This window comes from Orycteropus afer, unplaced genomic scaffold, assembly GCF_000298275.1.
Source record: "Orycteropus afer afer isolate SDZICR_OR568_19922 unplaced genomic scaffold, OryAfe1.0 scaffold00239, whole genome shotgun sequence".
In the NCBI taxonomy this organism is placed as follows: Eukaryota; Metazoa; Chordata; class Mammalia; order Tubulidentata; family Orycteropodidae; genus Orycteropus; species Orycteropus afer.
The window spans coordinates 2,890,865-2,892,573 of NW_006921826.1; the positions used below are offsets into that span (position 1 = coordinate 2,890,865).

Below are 1,709 nucleotides of genomic sequence, written 5' to 3' on the forward strand. Positions count from 1 at the left end.
TAAGCTACACTTCCTCCCTATAATGTAATTTTCTTATCTGTTATTTACCTATTCCCTAATTTACACTTTTTTTTTTTAATTAAGTCTATCATTTCATTGCCTCCTGTGATCTGGCATCATTATATCATATTATTTAAAAAAAAAAAAAAAAGTTGCTCTGATCAATCTTATAAAGACTGAAAGTCAAGTCACAAGAGACAAAAATTCATTATAAAAAAAATTTTTTTAAAACTGATTTTTGAATTAGAGTTACTAATAAATGAGCTTACATTGTCTTGCTCTGTAGGAAAGGGACCAATACCAACTCTAGTTGTATAAGCTTTCACTACTCCGTACACTTCTCCCACGTTTTGAGGGGGCATACCCAAACCAGTGCAAACACCTCCAACAGTACAATTTGAAGACGTTACAAAAGGATAAGTCCCTAAAAATAGAAAGAAAAAAAAATTAAAATATAAAAACACACATATTATTTTTAAATAATTACTGTTAAAATGGTATATTTGAGTATATTCTAGTTATTTGACAGACTTGAGCATAACTGTAACCACCCTCTCAAAATCTCAATGTTCAATTCTTTTTGTCTGTAATAAGATAAAAACACAGGTGCTTATAGCTACAACTGAAGTGCTTATATTGAAGAAGCTCACACAATTACTAAAGAAGCTATGCATAATTACTGATTTTGCTTTGTATGGCAGGGGTCAACTGGACTGATAAATAATTTAATGTTGAAATCTTGGTATTATTCCTTTACATACAATTATAATTTATACATTTTAATTTATTACAAATTTCATTTAATTCCTGATTCCAATACTTAAAGTGTGCACCCTTCCTGAAGTGACAGGAGTATATTGTATACTGAGAATTTTGAGATATTTAACACTTCTCTAGCCTTTGATTTCTATCCAGGGAATAATCTCAGAAATTACATGAGTAAATTAAGAGTGGTGTACTTTCCCCTCCAAAGATCCTCTTCACACTTAACTATTTGCTCTGCTAATTAGGCACGTGCTTTCTTTCCAGACTGAACAGGTATATTATGCTACCAAAAATATGTATCGATTATAAATACACTTTCTTTAATTGGTTTCCTGGAATCAAAAGCCAATGAAATGTCAATCACACTTGTCTTGACAGATCATGTTTAGATGGCATGGCCAAGAGAACATGGGACAGCAGTTTGAAGCAGCTTAGCATTAACCTTTTGAAGATGAAGTAAATGCTCTGAATCTATCCAGAGAGTTTCATATCCATGGAGTTAATTAAGAAAAGAGGTTCTCATAGAGTGTAGAACATGAATGTTTAATATCAATGCATATTAGTTCCTGAGATTAAAATTAAACAGTTGAATTAAAGTATCACCCTTCCATAGGATTGATCTTACAGTTCCAGGAGCATGATATCTAGAAGAGAACCATAAACTAAATAATGAAAACCACATTTTGCAGAACCCTGAACTTACTGAACCCAAACAATGATTTAAACTACAAAACTTAATACATGTATTATGCTTTCCTCAATATTCTCTTAAAAATAGATTGGCATTAAGGTAATAAACTTCCATCATTCCTGAATAGAATTGAGAACCCAGAAATAGATCCATTGACCTATGGTCAGCTGATCTTTGACAAAGGGCCAAAATCCATTAAATGGGGAAGAGAATGTTTGTTTAACAAATGGTGCTGGCAAAACTGGATATCCAT

General features: G+C 31.8%; 1 protein-coding gene across 1 annotated transcript in view; it reads right to left on the reverse strand.

Annotated features, from left to right (window-relative positions):
* ADSS2 (adenylosuccinate synthase 2) overlaps nt 1-1,709 on the reverse strand; it is a 61,563-nt gene that overhangs the window by 20,483 nt on the left and 39,371 nt on the right. The window contains exon 9 of the mRNA XM_007949148.2: nt 270-424. Coding sequence (XP_007947339.1) covers nt 270-424 — 155 coding nt within the window. The remainder of the gene's footprint in view (nt 1-269; nt 425-1,709) is intronic.